Source organism: Cavia porcellus, unplaced genomic scaffold (assembly GCF_034190915.1).
Source record: "Cavia porcellus strain 051 isolate PalLab524CR breed Dunkin Hartley unplaced genomic scaffold, mCavPor4.1 scaffold_17, whole genome shotgun sequence".
NCBI lineage: Eukaryota > Metazoa > Chordata > Mammalia > Rodentia > Caviidae > Cavia > Cavia porcellus.
Genome location: NW_026947500.1, coordinates 25485420 through 25505362, shown reverse-complemented (window position 1 = coordinate 25505362; position 19943 = coordinate 25485420). Strand labels below are relative to the sequence as shown.

The window sequence follows — 19943 nt, the reverse complement described above, 5'->3', positions numbered from 1 at the left end:
TCATGACTGGCAGTGAGCTGAGCTTGGGACAGGTGATCCTTGCCCTCCATTCATAGGACAGCTCTCCCGGGCAGCCCTCCCGGCCCCACTCTGCCTGCCGGTTGATGCCTTTAACCTCAAACAGCAGCAGGTCCTAAATCCATCTCACACATGTGCAGCCTCGGGCCAGTTCTCCCAGTCTTGCTCATTGCTGAGGGGCCAGGGAGCAGCAGCCTGCAGCGTGGGGCTCACTCATGCTGCAAGATCACCTCTCTGCATCCTCCCCCTTCCTGCAGCCAGTGGCCCAGGCCCAGATGGCCTCCAGGGCTCAGGAGGCGGTGCCCCTTACCTTGCTTTCAGCCCTGGCTGTTGGCTGAGGCCCAGGCCTCCAGCAGTCTGGTGCTGAAGAACTTTGTATCCTGAGGCCAGTGACCTCGGGCAGAGCAGCAGCTGACTGTAGCTTCTCCACAGTGTCCTCTGTGAGCGGAAGGCCACCGTGCTTGGCAGGTGCAGGGTGAGCGCTCTGGGGTAGGAGCAGCCCCCCACACCCCACTTGAGCACCGGGGGCATTTTCTGCCGGTAGCAGAAGTGCCCCCTGTCCTGGGGCTGTGGGCTCGCTCTGGTGTGTGCAGGTGTGGCTTGTGCAAGGCCCTGCTCAGCAAACTGCAGAGCGTTTGTGTGTGTGTGGCTGTACTGCTGTCACAGGGGGAAAACCTGATGGGGTGGGGAGGCCAACGGGAGGCTCACGTGTGTGTATGTGTGCACATACAGATGCGAGGGGTGCTGGTGCCGGCTGTGGAGGGCTGGAAGGAAGTTGGGGGATTCCTTCCTCATCTTGTGTTCATCTAGGAAGAGGAAAGGATAGGGAGACAAAGAGTGATAGTGGCCGGCATTGGGGGGCCTGTGTTTCCATCCAGTGTTGCTTGGATCTCTGGGGCAACCTGTGTAAGCTGGAGTGGTAGCACCCAAGGTTACCCATGAGAAAACTGGGCTGGACAAATCACAGAACTGGGCAAGGCAGAGCGGGGCTCAGGCTAGGCCAGCATTAGCGGGCTCATGCTGGGCTGCCACCTGCCTGGGAGCTGCTCTGCCCCACATTGTCCCCTGCTCTGACCTCAGCCAAAAGGCCCTGATGATTTCATGTCTGCCCAGCCTAGAGCTTCTACCCTGGGCTGGTTGCTTAGGTCTCAAGTTTAGCCCTGCTTTTGCTGCCATCTGTGGGGGCACGCAGGCTCAGAGGGGCATTTGTCCTTCCTCACTGGTCACAGCCCCGGTTCTCTGTGAAGGGAGACTACTAGGGAATCCCTGGCCCTCCAGCAGCATTTGTGAAGATCCCAGACAAGCATGTGTGTGGAGGGGCTTGCCGGGGCAGGGGACAGGTAGTTCAGCGCTCTGTCATTTCTTGACTGTCAACTGAAGGGATGCTTGGATGCCATGCTGTGGGCAGAGGTCGGCCCTCTAGGGGAGCTGGGCCTGGCAGCTTTTTGGCATAACATGCAAGGGAAGACTCTGTTTAACTGGGAAAGGAAGTGGGGAGTGTATATGACAGGGAAGTGGAACAGATTGCAAAAAGTACCTGTTTACCAAAGACAGGGGTCAGCAAGTACCCAGGAGTCACAGGAGCAAAACCTCCAACCTAGGAGCAAGAGACAGGGCTTCCTGGAAATAGCACGAGTGGGTTTTTCCCAGCTGAGAGGCTGCCCAACCACAGACAGGACAGGATTAGCTGGGGCCATAGGTGGGGCTGGCGAGGTCTATGGGGGAGTCTCTGGCCCTGTCTCCTCACCTGGGAACTCCCCTTGACCTTCTTCTTCAAAGTTATTCCTGTCCCTCCCCCGCTCCCCGGGTATTTCATTTTGTTTTCTAACTATATTTGATACATCCTCCATGGAGAAAATATGGGAATTTTTCCATGTGGAAATACAGGAAAAGACTAAGGGAAGCGGAGAAAATAGCACTGCTGTCATCAGGCCTGTGGAGGTGAGGGGCATGGCACGCTAACAGATTCTGCCTGTTGTCACCTAGCTTTAGAGAAAGCTTCATGAGATCCTGCCATTTATCATCCCATTTTCTCACTTCCGTGCTTTATCATGAGTATTTCCCGTGTTACTGAAACCCATGCAGACGCATTACTACATGCGGTGCTCCAGGGCTGGACTTTCATGCTCTTTGTTATTTGCTGTTGTAAATAACGCTATTTTGAACATCTTTATGCATGCATCTTGGTTCCCATTTTAGCATATTTAGATGCCTACAATGGTAAGGTATACATTTTTTAAAGGTTCTTGGTAGATTTGCAGATGGTTCCCAGTGAAGCTACCCCGGTAACCAGACCGGGCCTGTGGCTGTCTCCTGTGGACCTTACCAACCTGCATAGTGTGGTTTAGGACACTCGCTAACCTCATGAGCAAGGCCTCACGTATTTACTGCTTTGTTGCTGCCTTTGTCCTAGAGAAGCCTTGTGCCTCTTTTTGACTCTACCCTACACAATAATTTGGGCTCATTTGACCTGGCCCCCTCCTGACCCTGAGCACAATGGACATCTGGTGCCCAGGGGTGGGTGAGATTTGCACCCCACACCTACTTTCCGGTGTATGTCTTAGACTGCCAGCACCACCTGCTCCCAGCAAGGAAACAGTCCTTCTGGCAAGCAGTTCTAATCACCCACCCAGAGCAGAGCTCAGAGAATTGGAGGCTGCTGATAGATTCGCGAGTGGGAGAGAAGGGGTGTGGATATCCGCATTCTCCCTGCGCAGCGCAGGGCATGAGGGCCGCTTGTCTCCATCCTGGGTGTAGTGCTTATGTTCAAGTAACCCCTAGTTTACTTTAATGGCACCAAACTACAAGAGGAGTGATGCTAGCAATTCAGATATGCCAAAATGAAGGCATCCTGTACTTCCTGTAAGTGAAAAAGTTGTAGGTTTCCCAGGTAATAAGGAAAAAAAAAACTCTTGTGTGGCTGCTCAGATCTAGAGTTCAATAAGGTACTTTGGAGAGAGACCATATTCATATAGCTTTTACTACAGTGTATTATAATTATTCTATTTTATTATAACATCGTTCATCACTTACTGAGCCTAATGCATAACTTAAACGTTATCACGGGTGTGTGCACAGGGAAAAGCATAGTACCCGTGGGGTTCCATACTGTCTGCAGCTTTAGTCTTGGGATGAGCCTCCGCAGATAAGGGGGTGACTATAATAAGGATAAGCTATAGGTGTTTTTATTGCCCTCTATATTAGAAAAATGAGGGACCCACAGGCCAGCAAGGTGACCTGCCTGTCTGTGTAGCTGGGTTTGACACAGATCCCCTCCTAGTCTGGAACCTGCCAGCTTCTTGGCGCCACCTTACTCTGCTCCTGAGCTCGTGTCTGACCCTTCCTGCGCCTGCCGGAGAACTGGCCCTACACTTCCCATTTCCTCCTCATTCTGGGGTGCCCCTCGATGTTGGTAGATCCCAGGGCGCAGCGCTACCCTGCTTCTCTCCAGAGTGTCCTCTGGCTCTGCACCCCCTCCAGTGCTAATGGTGCTGGGTTCTGCCCCCTTGACCCTGGCTCATCTGTGAGCTCCGCCTCACCCCAAGCCCACCGGTTTCCCTCAAGGGGGCCATCATCTTGGTTCATCCTGCAGGACTCTTCCCTTCAGCATTAGTAGCCTCTCAGCAAATCTTGCTTGTTGTACCCCAGATATCTCCCTGAGCTCACCCCACCCCTCTGGCTCCCACCCTAGTCAGAGGCTCTGTGTCCCCTGCCTCTGCATGTCCAGACAGATGCCCTCTGTCGGTCTCACTGCTCGCCTATCCGGAAAGAGATGTTCCAAATCCCATCCCTGACTTCCAGCCATGGCCGAGAGAGGCCTGAGAGAAGCCCCGGGCTCCCTGCTCTCCAGCCTCCTGGAGTACACCGGGCTTGCCCCCTTTATGGCCCTGGCAGTTGCTGTCCTGCCCAACTGTGCATGGCTGCCTTTCTCCACTTTAAGGTCCCTGCCCCAGTGACCCCCTTCCCCCGAGAAATTCACAAAACATTGTTTCCTGTCTTGCAGGCCCTTGTCATGATCCAAAATGGTCTTGTTTATGCCTCATTTTTCTTTTCCTTTGTTCCTTTGGTGGCTAAGCCTCCCAAGAAAGTGGGCCCTTTGTTGTCCTAAGGCCTCAAACTATGCCTGGGTCGGCCTTTGGGCTGACTTCCTCCCCTTTTCTTTTTCTAGAATTTATTTCCTCATGTCTTCTTTTCTCTTTCCTGTCTGTTCTATCTTTGCTTCCCCTTCTTACCATATTGCTGGCTATCATGTGATGCCAGAGCTTTTGCAATATTTGTTTTATGTATTGGGTTTGTTTTTATGGTACTTACTTAAACCAAAATGGCTGAGTCAAGCATTTTGAACCTTTACTAAGAAATTAATCACATGGCTGGATACAGGCCCTGTCACAGGAGTGGATGCTGGCCCGGGCCCTTCTCTGAGGAGCTGTCTTTTCTGACTCGCCTGGGCCTGGGTGCCTTTCACTTACAAAATGAGAAGTCAGGGCTGGGAATACAGCTCAGCAGTGCAGCACCTGCCTGGCAGACCCAAGGTCCTGAGTTTGGTTCCCAGAACACACACACACACACACACACACACACACACACACACACACACACGAAGTGCACTTCCAAGGCCGCTACATTCTGACATGAAGGTTGTCCTCGGTTGATAAAAAAATAGCTGTGGAACAGTGCACACGACCTGCAGCTGACCCTCTTAACTGTGTGACCTGCACAGCACATTGTCATTAAGTTGATACGCATTGTTTGCGATGGTGCCCATTGTCCACCACAGAACTCTTACCAGCTTGCACATCTGAGACTCTGTCCGCAGTAACACTCTTTCCACTCTGGCCCCTGCCACCATGCTGCTTTCACCTCTGTGAGTAACCATGCAGGGGCCTCCTGGAGTGGCCTCCCGTGGCACTTGTCTTTCTGTGGGTCACCTATTTCTTTTGCCCTTGCTGATTGCTGTTGATAATATATTTAGTGGCCCTCAATAGAAAAGACCGTTGCTGCTGCGTTTGTAAAAATCTGCCTTTTAACTATGCTGAGCCCACTACTGCCTCTGTGGGCAGTGAGCAGGACCCTGGTGGAGAGACCGAGCTGGGTGTTGGCAGGGGAGGTCTTGTCCCTGGGCCCTGCCGGGACCTGCCTGCACAGAGAATCGAAGGGGCCAGGCACACACATGCAAGACGTGTCCATCTCGGCCCCTAAGCCTGCTTCATGAGCTTGAAATTGGAAAACTTTCTAACGCCACAGTGCACGTTAGATCCTGGGGCTGAGCTGGGGGTCTTGCCGGCTTTGGGTTTGCTCCCCCTGTGCAGCTCAGCACAGCTGGAGGAGGGGGTGGTGCTGGCCTCCGTGTGGGGCTGGGGAGGCTCCCATTTTGAGGGGCTTCAGCACCCCAGGCTGTTCTAACCTGGACTTGCCCGCCCTCCCCAGATGCTGAAGTTCCAGACAGTTAAAGGGGGCCTGAGGCTCCTGGCAATCCGCCGAGCCTCCACTGCCTCCGCTGCCTCCCCAAATGTCCGGCGCCTGGAGTACAAGCCCATTAAGAAAGTCATGGTGGCCAACAGAGGTAAGCCCTCCAGACTGGCAAGCGGAGCCTGGGCCAGCCCCGCCCTAGCACCCTCCTTATCTGCCCTCCTGCCTCCTGCCTCTCTAAGAACCGGGAGCCTTAACTCCTCCCCGTTGCCCCCAGGTGAGATCGCCATCCGAGTGTTCCGGGCCTGCACAGAGCTGGGCATCCGCACTGTGGCTGTGTACTCCGAGCAGGATACGGGGCAGATGCACCGGCAGAAAGCAGATGAAGCCTACCTCATTGGCCGCGGGCTGACGCCGGTGCAGGCCTACCTACACATCCCGGATATCATCAAGGTGGCCAAGGTGAGTGGGTCCTGCATTGTGGGCATGGGCGTGGGGTGGAGGGAGAGGCTGCAGAGACTGAGGGGTGCCTGCCCGCCTGTCTCATCATAGGAGAACAATGTAGACGCCGTGCATCCTGGCTATGGGTTCCTCTCAGAACGCGCGGACTTCGCCCAGGCCTGCCAGGATGCTGGTGTCCGCTTCATTGGGCCAAGCCCAGAAGTGGTCCGCAAGATGGGCGACAAGGTGGAGGCCCGGGCCATCGCCATTGCTGCAGGTGACACGAGGGGCTGGCAGGGAAGGGCCAGCAGGAGCGTTTCTCCATGGCAGTGTGACAGGGACTCTAGCTGGTTACAGAACCCCCTGTACCTGTCCCCCAACAGGTGTCCCTGTGGTCCCTGGCACGGATGCCCCCATCACATCCCTACACGAAGCCCATGAGTTCTCTAACACCTACGGCTTCCCCATTATCTTCAAGGCCGCCTATGGGGGCGGGGGCCGTGGCATGAGGGTCGTGCACAGCTATGAGGTGAGCGGAGGTGCAGATGTCACCAAGGGCCGGGAGCAGGACGGGCAGACCACTGTGGGGCCTAGGACGTGACCCCCACAGGGCTCTGGGAAGTGGGCAGGGTCATGGTGGAGGACCACACAGAGCCAGGGCCCAATGTCCTTCTGGCCTTGCGGGCCCTCCCAGGAGCTGGAGGAGAACTACACCCGGGCCTACTCTGAGGCGCTGGCGGCCTTCGGGAACGGAGCGCTGTTCGTGGAGAAGTTCATTGAGAAGCCACGCCACATCGAGGTGCAGATCTTAGGTGAGTTGGGATGTCCCTGAAGCCTCAGCCTGGGCTGCCTTGCTCGGGCAGCAGGAGGTAGGAGCTGCCGTCTTCCTGGTTTACAGCTGCCAGCCTGTGGGACAAGTCCTTCCGGGACACTCAGGAAAGGGGCTGTGGGGACTGGTGGCAGTAGGGTTTTTGCCAGCTCCCCTGCTAGCGGCCACTCTTCCCAGCAAGCTGGCCCTGTCTGGCCAAAGTGCCTAGGTGGGGGCTACAGGGGCATCCAAGAAGCATCTGGATTCCAGAAAAGGCTGAGTCCCGGTCACCACTGTCCCAGGGGACCAGTATGGGAACATCCTGCACCTGTACGAGCGCGACTGCTCCATCCAGCGGCGGCACCAGAAAGTGGTGGAAATTGCCCCTGCTGCCCACCTGGACCCCCAGCTTCGTGCACGGCTCACCAGCGACTCTGTGAAGCTTGCTAAGCAGGTGAGGGAGGGTGCTCCGGGGACAAGACAGGACACAACAGGGCCTCTTCCAGGGCAGGAATCACAGCAGGGACTTGAGCTCCCATGGAGAGGCTGCAGGGGAGCAGAGAGATCAAACTGACCCTCTCAGGGAGGGGCGAAGGGGTCTCCTGGAGGGCAGAGTGCACTTGGCATCATCTCTGTGGGACAGCCGGGCCTGCAGCCCAGAGTGGCTGAGAAGGAGGAGACAAGCCCTGCCGTTCACACGCAGGGAATGGAACACACACACACACACACACACACACACACACACACACACGCACGCACAGCTTCCCTTTGGTACCAGCTCACAGCCAAATAAAGGGATGATATCCATAATGAAGACACTGCCCTTTACTCACTCTTAACTTTCCTGGGTCACATTTGTCACATCCACTTCCTCACTGATGCTCCTCTGCCTGCCTCTGAGTCTCTGGGAATGCCAGTGGGGGTCCCTGGGGTATCCAATGGCAGGAAGTACTGAGCTGTGCACCCCAGCAGTGACCTGGCCCCACCTAGCCTGGTGGCACCTGCACCAGCAGATGTCTGGCAGGGGCCCTGCCTTCTGATCTTCCTGGGCCTGGCTCCTCCCAGGTTCCCGTCCCATGGCCCCTAGAGCTGCACCACCTCAGCCCAGACAGCCTGGGCCCAGAGTAGGTGACAGACGGGATGATCCCGTGCCTCCTGGGCAGTGGAAGCAGGGTCGCACTCTGTGGGTCAGGGCCTCCTGCAGAGCTGGGAAGGCCTGATCTCACCTCGACCTTTGCTGTAGTTGTTGCTCGCGCCATTGACACTCAGAGTGGGTTTAGGGGAGCCCGTGTACATCTGGTGTGATGCTGGCAGCATTAGAAGTGAAGCTCAAATTAAGGTTGCAGTCTAAGAAAACCATCATCGGCTGTGTCCTCTCAAGTGACATCTCAAGAGGATGAGAAGTGATGACAGAATGGAGGAGACAGGAACTTTCTGAAACTCTCTGTGGAGAGCAGGGTCCAGGAAGCCCAGGTCTCCAGGGTCAAGGGGCAGGCCCACCAGGAGACAAGGGCACAGACGTTGCCAGCTCCAGGGGAAGTGTTCTGTCCCTGGGTATGGGCCTTGGGGCAGGGCTGGTGGCTGTTGTCCATCTGTCTGTGGGCAATGTAGCCACAGGCTGTTCAGTCCTGGAAGGCATCTTATGAGTGGGTCTCCGTGGACCCCCGTTATAACCCCAGCACCTGCGGCTGCTGCCCCCACAGGTGGGCTATGAGAATGCTGGCACCGTGGAGTTCCTGGTGGACAAGCATGGCAAGCACTACTTCATTGAAGTCAACTCCCGACTGCAGGTGGAGCACACGGTCACCGAGGAGATCACAGAGTGAGCCAGGGCCCTGGGGAGGGCGGCAGGGGGTCTTCCATCACCAGGCCCCAGGGCAGCTGCTGGAGTGCACTTGCTTCCTCTGCGGTGAGGCTGAGGACAGGAAGGATCCAGAGACAACTTTTAAAAATTATAAAATAAGTATCTGGGTATTGTAAAAGTTGATACAGGGGAGCAAATAAAAATGACTCAGGCTCCCACCCTCAACAGGAGGGTGCCCCATGGCACCGTCAGGCCGTACCGTGAGGACAGGGCGCATTGCCTCCATCATCGGATGAAGAAGCTGAGGCCCAGACATTAAGTCTTGTCCGTGTCACACACCTGGGACTGGAAGCCTGGTCTTGGTCCTGCCTCTAGCTGTGCTGTATCTCCTGTGCGCTCTTTTAGTCTATTTCCTTCCTTAAACAAACAAAAAAAACCTGTATAATTTGATGCAGTTATGATGTTTGATATAGTTGTTTTGTTTTGTGTTTGATTTTTTTGGTACCGGAGATTGAACCCAGGGCCTTCACACTAAGCTCTATCCCCAACCCTTTTTAAAAATTTGCTTATTTTTAGTGAGGGTCTTGTTAGGTTGCCAAGTTGCCCAGGTTGGGTTCAAACCTGCAGCCCTCCTGTCTCAGCTTCCTAAAGTACTGGGATTACAGTGTACACCACCACTCCCAGCTAGAATTTGTATTCTGCTTTAAAATTTCTTGAGGCATCCCTTCCTGCCATTATTCTTTCTAAATACTTTTAATGGCTGCATAATATTTTATTATCTGTATATTTTAAAACTCAGGCATGTTTTATTAGGAAATCGAGTCCTTTTGGCTTTTGGGGTTCAGGATGTGTCCATCAACATCTGTGTGCCTGTGTCTTGTGACCGTGTCTGAGGAGATCTCGTTGGTAAGGTTAGCTGATTGAAGGGCAAGTGGCATCTTGCCTCATGGCTTTTGAAGAGTACCACAGCATTCTCTCTCAAGCTTTGGATGTACACATTTTCTTAAATCTGCCTTTCCTGTCAGCAACAATTAGCATGTTTCAAGATACATATTTTGAGCCATTTAAATACTAAGCCTTGGCCTGGGCCAGCCCACCTCCCACGGGACATACCTGGCTCTGGCTCTTCCCCAGCTGCCAGCTGCGGGTGCTTCAGGGTGCCACCTTTGCCCAGCAGGTACCCAGCACCCAGTGCTTTCCTCCGAGGTCAGGGTTAGAGTCAGGGCAGGTGCCCTGCTCCCATGAGATTGTCCTCATCCTGCTGCTCCTGGATGCCGCTCTCATAAGGATGATGGTGTGATTTGCTCTGGAGCCGAGGGTTCTGGATCACCCAGCTTAGGGTTCTGGCTGTGTGGTGCACCTCTCCGGCCCTCATTCTCTTGCTCTGATGGGAATGTGAGTGACTCTCAGAGCACTGTCTCAATCTAGTGAGGAGGCCCTGCTCTGTGGCACAGCATGGTCAGTGTCACTGCTCTGAAGTGGAGTAGCAGGTGATGCCAACATGGAGGAAAATCTGCCTGTAGCTTCCAGGCCGCCTTTACCACAACTCTCAGTGACAATAAATTTAAAACCTCAAGGGTGTACTTTTAACAGCTATTCCACTTGGGTTTGTTACCTCGTCCAGAGCATGGCAGTTCAGCTGAGCTTCTAAAGCCACACACACGGGGGTCTTGTGCTCTGAAGCTTCCCCTGAGAGGGCTTAGGCACAGCCTGGGGACGTGGGCCCTAGCGCAGTGTCCACTCATGCCGGGTCCTCTAATGCCTCAGTCCCATTTGCAGAGTGAATCTACAGAGCTCCTGGGCTAAAGGCTTCCAGTCTCAGCTTCAAAGGGCAGGCTCTGGGGCAGGAGACTCCAGGCCAAAGGCGGGCTGAGCACTGGATGGGGAGCTGCGGCAACAGGGCGTAAGGGGCCCAAGGCCTTTGTCTGCACTCGCCCTCTACTGCTGCTGCAGTGTGGCTGTGCTCCTGGCCACATCCCCTGGTGGGAACAGGCTGGGCGTGGGCCACTGATCAGAGTGACCTGCTGCAGTGCCCCACCTGATGTGCCTCTCCTCCCGCGTGTTCCCTTCTGCAGTGTGGACTTGGTCCATGCACAGATCCACGTGGCTGAGGGCCGGAGCCTGCCTGACCTGGGCCTGCGGCAGGAGAACATCCGCATCAATGGCTGCGCCATCCAGTGCCGAGTCACAACCGAGGACCCTGCACGCAGCTTCCAGCCTGACACGGGCCGCATTGAGGTAGGTGAAGGTTCGAAAGAGCAACTTCAGATTCTGGCTGCCTCTCCAGGGTGCTTGGGTCTGTGGCACCAAGTCGCCCTGGGTCCAGCAGTTAGGGTGAACCCTCACAAAGACTGGTTCAAGCTGGCCTAGAGCACGTGGGAGCCAGGTGTTGTCCTAGTGTAAAGAGAGCACCCTGCGCAAAGGCCCAGAGAAACCAGCTGGTGAATCACCTGGGAGCAGGGTCACCTCTGTGCTGGAGCAAAGAGCTGGGTCCCTGCTCAAACCGTAGGCCCTCAAAGCCTTGCTGTGACAGAGCTGAAACTGCTGGCCTCCACCCTGCCCTCAGTCTGGGGCGATAGAGGATAACGGGGGTGAGCCAGGCTCAGGGCTGGCAAGGATGAGGGAAGGAGGTCCACTGATGGCAGTGGACAGTCCAGAGTTTGTGCTTCCTTTGTGCCTCTGTCCTCACAGTGTGGGAGCCCAGTCTCTGAAATCCGCTTCCCTCCCTCTCCCCTGCTGTCCCTCCTCCTGGGTCCTGCACATGAGCAGTGCTAACCTGCCCTGTAATCAGCACCCCCACATGACCCAGCTCTGAGGATGCAAGATACTGGAGGAGCACAGGGTCTGCTCCAGAGTGCAGAGCAGAACATCTGCGCTGGGTAGGGACAGAATCCAGTGGGAGCAGGATGTGAAGCTGGGCTTCCGGGATCAGGAGGCGGAGGATGCAGTGGGGCGGAGGACTGGGTAGGCTCCCGGAGCAGCAGAGCCTGTGGGCTCTGCAGAGCCAACTGGCTGCCTTTGTTCCTGGGAGCCTTGGAGTCCCGAGTCCGTAGGTGGGGCAGCCCCAGGCCTGCGCAGCCCCACAGCCTGACTCCTGGGCCTGGCTGGTCGGGGAGCCAGTGGCCTGGGCTGCAGCTGTCAGCTGCGTGGGTGTTGCCTCTCTCCTGCTCCACGTCCATGGCCAGCTGCTCAGAGCCTGTTCACCACAAGAGTATTTTTAGCTGGCGGTTCCTGCTCACAGCTGATTGTCCACCCTTAAATATTTCATTAAGTTCCTCTTTATTGAGTGCCCCTGAGAAGCAGAAAGGTGATGCTGTGGGTGTCCCCAGGTCCTCGGGGCTGTCCCTCCCTGCTCTTCCTTTGTCCCTGTGCTGTCCTGAGCATTCACCTGCATGTGCCAGTGTGTCTTGTGGCCCAGAACACCTGAAGCTGGTCTCCCCCTCTTCCCTCTGTGACCTTCATCTCTAACCTGCCGGCCCCCAGGTTTGCTGCCCAGGCTGCCCACAGCAGCCCAGTTACACCTGTCTGTGCTCAAGTTCGGGGAGTTTTGTTATGCTTCAGGGTTTCTGTCTTTGCCTCCTGCTCCTCCCAGCCTCCCCTTCGAGAAGAAAAGGGACATATCTAGGCCTTCCCAGTCACCCTTTATCCCAAACACTGTCTGGTCAGCCTGCTTTGTCTCCTCTTTCTGCTCATTATCCTGCAGTGTCCCCATCACACGACTGTATTTCCTCCTGCTGGGCAGCCCAGGAGAGACTTGGGTTTAGCTGATGGATGATGGTGGGTGCTCTACATACGCTCCAGGAGCAAACTGGAGGACGCTGAGGGGATCCATAGGAGGAGGGTTGGTCAGGCAGGGGACCAGGGGTGAGACTGGTGAGACTGGCCCTGGCTGCCAGGTCCTCTTTCCACACTGGTTCTGTGTGCACACAGCCTTCGGCGTCTCTGTTCGCCAGGACAGAGGCAGCAGTGACGTGGCACTCTGAGGGCCATGCCGGGTTTGCTGGCAAAAGTAGAGCAAAGCTTGTGGGTGGAATTGGGAGCCCCTTGGCCCTGGAGCTCAGGTCAGCTGTTGACTTCAGCCTCCCGTTGCTGTAGGTGTTCCGCAGCGGGGAGGGCATGGGCATCCGCCTGGACAACGCCTCTGCCTTCCAAGGAGCTGTCATCTCACCCCACTATGACTCCCTCCTGGTCAAAGTCATTGCCCACGGCAAGGACCACCCCACAGCTGCCACCAAGATGAGCCGAGCCCTCGCAGAGTTCAGAGTCCGCGGCGTAAAGGTGAGAAGTACAGACCCCACCTGAGTTTGCCTTTGACCCTTGGAGGATCCCGTGGTCATTTACATCCTTATCGAGGGGTTCATGTGGCTCTGTGCGCTTGGCTTGTGGCTTTGACTCTGTTGAGATCAGTGGTTCCTTAACCTCAATGGCATGGTAGACTCCCCTGGTGCCCACTCAGGCCTCAGTGTCCCTGAGCAGATGGGGCCCCTCTCAGATGCTTGGTGCCTGGCCGGAAGGCCTCCCATCTGGTGGCTTGTTCTGGGGAGACCTGTTGTATTTCTTATGCCTATTTCTTAGCTATCCATTGTGTGTGCTCCAGGCTTCCAGGCCTCTTCCAGAAGTCAGACCCCTCAGGTTTGAGCAGCAGCTTGTACTTTGCACAGGATCCCCAGGATTTTCTTAGGCTCCCCGAAAGCTCAATCCTGTGTAGATGAAGGATGAGGCCAGATCCTCCCACAAGTCTCCACCCTCACCTAGCTTGGTGTCTGTAAGACTGTATGCACCAGGGAACAGCCACAGAGTGTGGCTATAGTAGGGAGAGGGCAAGGAACTGGCCACATGTCCCTGCCCTCAGGTCTTGCCCAGCTGGCCTTCCTCTGACTGGTGGTCACCCGCCTGAGAAGATCTGAGATGCCCACCTCTTCTTTGGGCTCCATTTGTTACCTGTGTCTGTAGCTAAAAATGAATTCACAGCCAAGAGACATTGTCTCATCCTCCGAACAGGCAGCACCGCCGTCAGCTTGGGGACCGAGGCTCAGGCCTGCAGCTGCTATGAGAGTCCCTCCCTCCCCTTCCCCAGCTGCACCAGGTGCTGGCCTCAGCCTCCCACAGCTTCTCCAACCCTACCTGTCGGTAGGCTCAGCTGGCGTTCAGGGCTGTGGTAGTGCTGTTCCTAGACCCCGCGGTCATTTGTCCCACCTGTCCCTAGGCTGCACAGAAGGAGTGCTCAGGGCACGGGAAGTGTGGGAAGTGGCGAGAGGGGGCAGGGGGGCCACTCCTGCGCCTGTGCCCCTGGTCTTGCATTGTCTTCCCATTCGCTGCGGGTCTGCACTCTTCTGTGGGAAGCCACACAGGCTCCTTGTCCCAGGCTGTGTCCCGCACTTGCGGTGTGTCCTGCCATTCACTTGCAACACCCTGTGCTCCCATGCTGTGTGCTTGGCCTCCCTGGCTGGAGTCCTAGAACTGGTAGTGTGAGGGAGGTAGTGTGTGGTCGCCCATGACCACAACGCGGTGGGGGGCACTGACTGGGCTCCCCTGTCCTGTGTGTTGTCCTATCGGTGACCCTGGCTGCCCCCTGTGGTTGTATCCTGGGTGTGCCACTCCCCAGGACCTGGCTCCCCAGGGCCTTAGGACCTCACCCTTGTCCCACATCCCAGCAGGCCCAGGAACATCTGCAGCAGGAGGAGTGGGAGTGCTGGTGACCTTCCCAAATACGCAGCAGACGCACCCTGAGCTTTGTGCTCCTGTCCCCTTCCCACATTGCTTGTCCTGCCTTTCCTCCTTCTTGGCCACGTGACACCCTTGTCCCCTCTCAGCTCTGCTGAGGGTCAGGCACATCTGGGGACTCCTTTTTTTTGGTACAGGGATCAAACTCAGGACCTCGTACTTGCCAGGCAGTTGCTTATGCCACTGAGCTAACTCCCTGGCCCCATATCTGGAAACTTTATGAAAATACAGAAGGCAGATGGTGACATCCCAGGGTGACAGCTCACAGCACCCTGGCACACGATGTTTCCCCACGAGGGAAACGTGCTTCTGAGGACATAGGGGAGGCTGGTGTTCCACTGTATACGCACACACCTCTCTACCCCAGAACATACTCTTGGATGTGACCAGGAGAGATGCTAGTTTAAATAAATGGAAACAAAGTCCTCAACAGAGATGAGGAAAGGGGGCGCCCTGTGTCTGGGAAAGATCACTCACAGAGGGCTTCTGACCCATGAGAATTGGAGGGCTGTCAGGGTCAGGTCCCAGCAGAGGGAGCAGAGCAGTGGGGCCCGGCCTGTCTGAGTGTTGGCGTGAGGCTGTGCACACTCCAGCTGGCCTTGTCCCTGCAGGGAGGGCAGGTCGGGGCCATCTTTCCAGGAAAATCCCCTGGCATAGCTGGCACAGCTGTGCAGGCATGGGAGGCGCAGCGGAGAGGCAGGCGCTCTCACTCGGCCTGGGGGATGACAGGACAGTGGGGGTGGGGGTCTTGGAGTGACAGTGGCGGTGGGACTCTCAGCCCTTTGGGGTGTTATTTTACAAATCCAGAAGCCCCCTGGAGACGGTATGTAGGGCTGTTCCTAAGGGGAGCCATGAGGACTCTTTACTGACGGTGCTCAGGAGACAGTTACCAACAAGGGCCTTTGTGGGGGAAGGCTGTGCTATCACCCACCTTTTCTAATCACTAAATGTGGTCCTACTGCTGTCCCCTCAGACTCCTTACATGCCAGGCGCAACCAGTGAGATGCACATGCACTGTACAACATACCTGGGTGTGACATACAATGTGCCCTGTGCTTGCCTGCCAGGCAGGGCATCCTCCGTGCTTATGGACAGGAGTGTAGAAGCCCAGAGTCCAGGTGACATGCACAAACCACGGCTACTCCAGGCCAAGAGACACTGCTGCCCTGGACCATCACTGTACAGCAGATGCGGTGGGCAGGAGCCCAGGCTGCTAGGGTCATCTCTGCTGGGCCTAGCAGCCCTGGCCTTGATGCCTGTGCTGGTTTGTATGCCTCTACCAGCCCCAATGCCATCCTCCCTGGCCTCTTCCCAGAGACTGAGCAGGACAAGACCGGAGACCAGCACTGAGGTGTCCCCAATCATTTTATTATAAACGGAAACAACACTCCCACTTGGTGGCTGCAGCCCCTGCCTTGGTGGCTCTGAGCACCTATCGGAGGGACCTGTCCCTTTACCCTGGTCTGGAGGCCAGAACCATGGAAAGGGCTCCCTTTCCCACCAAGTACATGGGGAGCCTGAGGTACCGAGAATAAAAACCAGGAGGGGCCCAAGGGCAGTGTGGCTTGCCCATGCCAGGCGGCTGCAGCCCTGGGCTCCCCCGGCCCCACTGCTCGTTCCTCAGGGCACAAGGAGAACTGCCCCTCTCATCACACCACACTCTCTTCCAGCTGCTCGGCACTGCCCCCCAAACCCCGGCACCCTGCTGCCAGCAGCCCCCCATGCACAGAGTGGCTCCGCCGGGCCCAGGCCCCTCCCAGGCGCCTGGCATAGCCGTAGCACCCAGCATCTCCCAGGTCCAGGGAGCAGCTGCGCTGGGGGCGGGGTGGGGGGCTCCGTGGTGGGTGGGGCTTGGGGGTGGGACTGGGGCCTCCATTGGTCTGGGATTGGACATGGCTGAGCTTGAGGGGAAGGCGGCCATTCCCAGCTCCCCGGCCCCGAACCAGCAAGGCCACAGTGAAGACCAGTAAGGCGGCCACCAGCACACCCCCCACAGCCACAGTCAAGGTCCCGCCAAGCACGTGGGCCTGTAGGGCATGGCACAGGGGCGTGGCTGGCAGCGTGGAAAAGTGGGCACAGCCTAGGAGCCTGGTGGCTGTGAGGTCAGAGGGCCCAGCGACAGGTGACAGGGCCAGCAAGCAGAGGTCGTAGTCAGCACCGGGCACCAGATGCTTCAATAGGAAGTGGTGGCTGGAGGCTGGGACGATCCTGTAGGCAAGGGCAGGTGGTAAGAGCCCCAGTGTTGGTGCCCAGCCCCCCACTCCCGTCTCCCCAAGGCCAGGACCTCACAGCCCATTCACAGCCCCCACCCCATGCTCCCAGGTCTGGCTCTGAACAGCCCCCCAGGCCGAGAACACATAGACCTTGCATGTTCACTGCTCAGGAAGGCAGAGCAACAAAGGCACGTGAGTGTGGGGTGGGACAGACGGGTGTGTGTACTGACACCGGCCCCAGGCAAGCAGAGGATGATGTGGGAGGCGATGGCAAAGGCAGAGGCAGAAAAACGTGCCTGGCTGTGCTTCAGATGCTGGCCACCCCGGCAGGTGGTCAGGGAGGCAGCAGCCATGCCTGCGCCACTTCCTGCCCAGCCCCACCTGCCTCCCTGGGCCTGCCACTGCTCCCCCTGGAGTTCAGGGTTGAGCATGGGGGGAGCTCTCAGAGTGGAGCAGTGGTTAAGGCTGGAAGAGGAGGCAAGCAGGGGATGGCTCCTCACCGATAGATGAGGGTCTCGTCCTCACTGCTGTTGTACTGGATTTGGAACATCCACACCGGGTCAGATGGCCGCCCTGGGCCCCAGCTCACCAGTCCTGAGGTGGCTGTCACCTCTGTCACCTGTACAGCTGGCTCAGATTCCATAATCCCCTCACCCTCAGCAGCAGTTCGAGCTGAGGCAGCAATGTCCGAGGGTCCGGGGCGGCCCCCCTCAGCACTGGTGTTCCCGCCGTGGGGCAAGGCCAGCACCCGGAGCTCTACTCTGGCAGTAGCTTCACCAGCAGGGTTGGTAGCAATGCAGGTATAGCCTCCTGCATCTCCAGCGCCTGTCACCCCAATCTCCAGTGTCCCATTGGGGAAAGCCCAGGCTCGGGAGGAGTTGCCGACCAGCCGATCATCAGGGCCAACCCAGTGCATGGTGGGTGCTGGGTCACCAAGAGCGCGACATCGGAGTGTAGCCCGCTGGCCCTCTAGCACCCAGAGGCGCTGTGTGTGGCGGGCAATGAGGGGTGGCTCACAAGAGAACTCGCCCTCAGGTACTGCCCAAAAGTAGCGGCCAGCCAGGCCAGGTGGGGAGGCGCAGGTCTCCAGGTCGTCGGGCCGCGCCAGTCGTCGCAGCCACAGGAGCTCACAGTTGCAGTGCAGTGGGTTCCCACTGAAGCTCAGCACCAGGGGTGCAGGGGAGGCCTCAGCATCACGCCCCCGGGCAAAGAGTGGGTCCGGTGCCAGTGTGGCCAGGCGGTTGGAGGTGAGGTCAAGGCGGGAGAGCTGCCCGAGCTGGGCAAAGGCTCCTGGGGGCAGTGCGTCAATGAGATTGTGGTCCAGGTTGAGGGTATGTAGGACAGGCATGGCGCCAATGCCAGCCCAGGGCACCTGCCGGAGATTGTTGTAGGATAGGTCCAGGTCCTCAAGGCTCTCAAGAAAGTCATCGAAGGCCCCTGGTGCAATTCGGCTCAGCTGGTTGCCACTGAGGATGAGGTGCTGCAGGTTGATGGGTCCCCGAAGGCTGCCGCTGCCCAGCTCCACCAGCCTGTTGCCATCCAGGTGCAGGGAGCGTAGGCTCTCCAGGTCTCCAAAGGCGCGGGCTCCAATGCGGGTGATGGCATTTCGAGACAGGGTCAGGTCCACCAACCCTGTCATGTTGCGGAAGTCAGGTGGCCCCAGGGCCTGGATGAAGTTGTCAGCCAGCCGCAGCTCCACTGTGCGCCGGTCCACATTGGGTGGCACAAACAGCAGGCCTCGGTGGGCACAGAGGGTGCTGAGAGACTCCGACAGGTTCTGGCAGACACAGGGCAGCGGGCAGGCAGCCGCTCCACTGGCCAGCAGTAGCAGCAAGAGTGGTGGGGCCATGGTGGGCGCCCTGTGGGGGAAGGGCCGCAGCCCAGGCACAAGTGGGGCTGGTGCAGGTGCCCACTTGGCCCAGAGCACAGTCCCAGAGCCAGCTTCCAGAGTCTGGCCTGGGCAAGGGTCCGGTAAAAGGCTGGAGGGGAACCTCAGGGAGGGAGGAAAGCTGGGGCTGCAGAGCCAGGCCCCCAGGAGTTAAGGTCACATTTTCTAAGCCTTTAGTGGAAGTCCAGGTGCTGGGGACAAGGTGAGGCATGAGGCAGGAAGCGGAGGTGGGCCGAGAGCAGGGAGGGTCCCGGAAGTTCCTTTTCCTGGCGTCCCCTGGAATTGCCAGCCCCCTCCCCCTTCGGTGCCATCCCTTCCTCTGCCAGGAAAGGCGCCCCCAAAATACCTCGCGTGGCCCCTCCCATCACCCTCCCCCTCCGCCGTGCTGCGCTCCACGACCCCCTTACCTGGTGTCGGTAGCTCAGGGGGCGAGGGCCGGCCCCACCGGCCCCCGCAGTCCCCGCCGACTCCAGGCCGCACTCTCGCGGAGGCGAGGCCCAGGCCGCCTGCCTAGCTCCCTCCAGCCCATGGCGCTCGGGCCCGCGCCCTGGCCCTCTCGGTTCCCGGCACCTTTTTCCTGCACGGTTCGCGGTGCTGGTGGTGGTGGCGGCAGCGGCGGCGGCGGTGACAGGCAGGCGGGCGCGCGCTACTGGGCGCGCGCGCCGTGGACACGCACGTGGAAGGTGGACGGGGAGGGGCGTGCAGAGATCCACCCGGCCGGGACCAGGCTGGCTCCCGAGGTCACGGGGACACGCGGCTACTGCAGCGCCCACGGGTGGCGCCCAGTCACGCCCGAGGCCCGGGCTGGCGTGGGCCCGCCCTGCTGCCCCCCGGTGCTGCCGCAGCACACTCACCCTGGCACAAGCGCGTGCGCCCCTGGCCACTCTGGCGCCCCAGCATCCTGCACCGCCCGGGCGCCCGCCGCCGCGGCGGGAACCTCACTGCAGACCAGACAAAGCGCAGCTCGCGGGTCCCTTCACCGTCTCCCAGAGACGGGTCTTTGTCACATGTCGCTGGGCACCCTCCCCAATACGCCCACATATGCCTACACACCCACACACAGTCCCCCACAACAACGGGCAGGGCCGGACGCAAACCCGTACTGTTGCAGGGACCCTCGCGTTTCAGACACTCGCTGAAGGTCATAACCGTTCTGCATCACCGAGTCACGTGGAGGGTCCCCAACAGACACAGGCCTTGGGGGGGCGGCACCCCCAGCAGGGCTGCTGCGGGGTGGGGCTGGGGGGGCTTGGCCTCTGTGCAGGCGTTGTGCCCCGCCCCCCGCCCTGGTCCCCGTCCCCGCCCCTCTCTCCTTTCCTCTCTCCTGGGTCCCCCGCCCGCTCCACTTGTCCGGAGCTCCAGAGCCAACCGGCCTCCGCCTCGGGCGGGATTGGTCTGCGCCACGCAGTTTCCCAGCAGGCTGGCGGTGGCACGCTGTTTGAAGCTGTGCGTCAGTGGTTCTCGCCGCAGCACAGCCCCGCCCTCCTCCTCCTGCCTTCGCACGGGGCCAAGTTCCTGCGGAGCGCAGCTCTGGCTGGTCCCAGGTGTTAGGTAGTAGCCTCAGAGAACTGGGTCTTGGGTAGAAGCACTGAGCACTCCAAGAGAGATCGAGAACCCTAATTGGAGCTGCCACCACTA

General features: G+C 58.2%; 2 protein-coding genes across 6 annotated transcripts in view; one reads left to right on the top strand and one right to left on the bottom strand.

Moving 5' to 3' along the window:
* Pc (pyruvate carboxylase) overlaps positions 1-19943 on the top strand; it is a 110756-nt gene that overhangs the window by 83484 nt on the left and 7329 nt on the right. For 4 of the 5 annotated variants that reach the window (XM_013150806.3, XM_005003020.4, XM_063227586.1 and 1 more), the window contains 9 exons: positions 5446-5581; positions 5705-5889; positions 5980-6145; positions 6252-6397; positions 6563-6680; positions 6979-7130; positions 8380-8498; positions 10556-10718; positions 12576-12758. In XM_013150806.3, coding sequence (XP_013006260.1) covers positions 5446-5581; positions 5705-5889; positions 5980-6145; positions 6252-6397; positions 6563-6680; positions 6979-7130; positions 8380-8498; positions 10556-10718; positions 12576-12758 — 1368 coding nt within the window. Of the gene's footprint in view, positions 1-437; positions 494-5445; positions 5582-5704; positions 5890-5979; positions 6146-6251; positions 6398-6562; positions 6681-6978; positions 7131-8379; positions 8499-10555; positions 10719-12575; positions 12759-19943 lie in introns of those variants that run through there. The other variant, XM_013150805.3, reaches the window with a different exon arrangement.
* Positions 15552-18583, bottom strand: Lrfn4 (leucine rich repeat and fibronectin type III domain containing 4). The gene is made up of 2 exons (XM_023564412.2): positions 16918-18583; positions 15552-16412 (listed from the first exon to the last, which is right to left on the bottom strand). The coding sequence occupies exons 1-2, from the start codon at positions 18264-18266 to the stop codon at positions 15854-15856; spliced, it is 1908 nt and encodes a 635-aa protein (XP_023420180.1). The 5' UTR covers positions 18267-18583; the 3' UTR covers positions 15552-15853.